Here is a 3,211-nt window from a genome sequence, read left to right on the forward strand (position 1 = left end):
GGGGGGATTAATGGTCTTAAGGGCTACCCACCTCAGCATCCTTCAGGACCACCTGGTCTCTGTCCCCAGAATGGAGGTGGTTTTATTCATCTAGTTCTTACTGAATTCAACCCCCTCAAGAGGCTGGTAGTTTGGTTAGCACACATAGATGCCAGGCCATGTGAAGGTGGCATGCTGGAAGCCTGCCTACTCTGAATGGCAAGGGAAGGGCTAAGAGGCCGTTTAGGGTTGCGAGACCAGGAGCCAGGAAGATGGACCCCTGCCAGGGTTACCCAGGAGATGGGGAGGGCTTGTGGTGCTCATGGAGGGCTGAGGGCCAAGCAAACACCAGTGTCCCTGGGATTAGTCTGAGGGGTCGCCGGAAGTGAGATGGTGTTGAACCGGGTCTTGGGTGGAATGTCAGACATGGGATGCCTCACGCACGCTACCCGAGTGGAGAGGGGCCTGGGAGCACTGGGGACAAGCAGGCCTGATTTGTGTCCTTGAGGTGTGCCATGGAAAGGGTTTGAGTTCTAGCAGCAGCCATGGTGAATGAAGCAGGTAGGGGAACACAATGGAGAGAAAGTATGTGGAAGAAGTTGCTTAAAATTGGTGACATTTGGCTAAGAAATCATCGAGAACATGCCTTCAGGTGTTGTTTGGGAAATGGCAGCAGAGACGCCCCCTGTGTGGTGGCCTTCGCACTGTGGGTGTCCGTCCTCGTTGAGCACCTGCCGCTGTCCAGGGAGCACGCACACTGGGGCTGGTGGCTCCTCTGGGTTGGTTTTGGTTTTCTAGGAGGGTCTATGGTCAGTTTCTATAGGAATTTTCACAGAGATGTTTGGAGATCACAGGGGCTCTCAGGATGGCCCAGAACGAAAACTGAAGCCAACAAGTGGTTACTTTTGAATCAAAGGTTCTTTGCAGCCAAGACTTCTACTCCCACGTTTCAAGGCCTGCTTCTCTCCAGGTTGGGTGGTGAGCATGACTGAATGTCAGCTCTGTTCTCATTGCCCGATGTGTGAGGATTCTGACGACTGTAAACCAAATGCGTGTTGAGCCCCGCCCTGCAGGGCATTGTGCTGAAGGCCAGGCCTTTCTGTAGTGGGAGGGACGCAGATGAACCTAGGGCTCAGAAAGACAAGGCCTGTGAAACAAATGTAACCAACTGCACACAGGCCAGGGCGCGGTGTCCCCACAACGTCTGTCTGAGAGCTTGCGGGTCAAAACTGCCTGTTGTGGTCCTGCCCTTTCTGACATGCAGAGCCCTGTTTGTCCCCTAGATGTACAGCCGCGGCATCGAGCTGGCTTGCCAAAAGCAGAAAGAGTTCGTGAAGAGTTCTGTGGCGTGCAAGTGGAACCTGGCGGAAGCACAGCAGAAACTGGGCAGCCTAGCACTGCATAACTCGGAGTCCTTGGACCAGGAGCGTGCCCGGGTGCAGACGGCGGTCTCGGAGCTGAGGCAGCGGGAGGAGCAGTGGCGGCAGAAGGAGGCGGCGCTCGTGCAGAGAGAGCGCACGTGTCTGTGGAGCACGGACGCCATCAGCAAGGATGTCTTCAATAAGGTACGGCCTTCTGCGTGCCACAGGGAACATGCGGTGAGGTGCGGGACACTTGGCACTGTGCAGAGCAGGCACGCACACTCAGCAGAGTGACAGAACCCTCTCTTCGTGGAAGGTGTCGGGTCTTGATGGGGTTTTATGGGTCTTGATGGGGTTTTATGAAGCGTGCTTGTGATGGAGACCGGTGTCGCTGGGAGGCTCTAATGTGGCTAGTACTTAATCCAAGTACCTCTTCCCCTCCTCCCCCTCACTTGTCAACTGTCTCCCCTTAATGACAACAGCGAAACCTCCACTTGTGCGGTAGTGGTGGGCCTGGTAGCCATAGGAAGCTGGGCCACATTGCCCTGTGCACTGGCTCCCTCTTACCCAGCTGCCACATGGAACTGGCCTCCTGGGACTATGGTCTCCCAGCACACACTCAGGCCACCTGAGCCTGTGGGGATCCGCAATTGCTGGGGTGCATATGAGAGGGTGCTGGGAAGCAGTGCGTGTGAATGTAGTGGTGTTGGACAGTCCTGGAGCCTCATCCGTAGCAAGCCAGGGCTCAGCCAGACCCCCTGTCTTTAACACCTCCAGGGAAGCCCTGAGCCGCCTGGAGAGTGAATGCAGAGGGGAGGGCAGCGCCCTGGAAGCTGAAGCAGGTAGCTGAGTTGCCCTTAGCCCAGTTGCACACAGCCCAGCTTTGTCCAGCCAAGTCTCCTAGCCATGCTTTCGCACGCACAAGGTCCACAAGTGGACTCGTCCTGGGAACCCTGGTAGCCCTTCAAATCCACTGGTCACCCGTCAAGAACGGTAGTCTGGCTGAGCCAGGTCTTCCTGATGGCAGGCAGGCGGGTGGTGGGTGGGTTGGACTTGTCACTATGGTGACCATGTCGGTAACTCAGCTGTGATTGCTCCTGTGGTCATGGTTTCAGGGGAAAAAGCAGACACGCATGGTTTGAAAACGGGAAACAAATCATTTCCCATAAGAACCTGGCCTTTGGAACCTGATGGTGTCAATGATAAGTAAGGAGTGGGTGCTTGTGGCGACAGCCTTACTCAAGACTGGGCTTCCTCACTCGCTGGCTTTGTGACCTTGGGCAAGTCATCGGCATCTTGAAGCCTCCAGGATAAATCAGAAGTCGTTATCCGTCCCTTTTGCCACCGGCTGGGTGTGAAGATTGGATTGGTGAATGTTGTAAAAGCGTGTGGGAGGGGCTGGCTGTGGCACCCGAGTGCTGGCTGATGTCCTGTGCCGGCAGCACAGTTTTGTTAGCAGGGACCCTCAGGTAGTACTGGACCTAGTGGTACACGAGTTAGCACTGAAAAGGCTTTCAGAAATTACTTAGTCCCTTTTGCCTCTAAGGAGCATCGTGGGTTACAAATTGGGCTGCTCACCAAAAGGTGAGCAGTTCGAAACCACCAATCCTCTGAACCTAGTAGCTGGACATGTACTGAGTGCAGTGTCTCCACACCGGGTCCCCTGTGACCTGGCGTGGCTGAAACTATCTGCCGTATTCCCAGTTGCTTTTGCAGCATTAGAGTAGAAGACAGAGTGTGTCCACTTGGAAAAGGTCAGTATGGTACTGTGGCGCTCATGTTTAGGGACAGTTTGTGTCTTAGGACAGGGGTCTTGAGGACCCTGCTGCCAGGAGGCCTTTCAGAATCCACAGTTGAACAGCGTCGTGTCC

At 55.1% G+C, this 3,211-nt stretch overlaps 1 protein-coding gene across 1 annotated transcript in view; it reads left to right on the forward strand.

The window, feature by feature from the left end:
• CDC37L1 (cell division cycle 37 like 1) overlaps positions 1-3,211 on the forward strand; it is a 36,955-nt gene that overhangs the window by 11,345 nt on the left and 22,399 nt on the right. Inside the window, exon 4 of the mRNA XM_004714556.2 lies at positions 1,263-1,544. Within this exon, the coding sequence (XP_004714613.2) occupies positions 1,263-1,544 (282 nt within the window). The remainder of the gene's footprint in view (positions 1-1,262; positions 1,545-3,211) is intronic.

This window comes from Echinops telfairi, unplaced genomic scaffold, assembly GCF_000313985.2.
Source record: "Echinops telfairi isolate 266 unplaced genomic scaffold, ASM31398v2 ScPeMD7_25;HRSCAF=90, whole genome shotgun sequence".
Classification (NCBI taxonomy): Eukaryota; Metazoa; Chordata; class Mammalia; order Afrosoricida; family Tenrecidae; genus Echinops; species Echinops telfairi.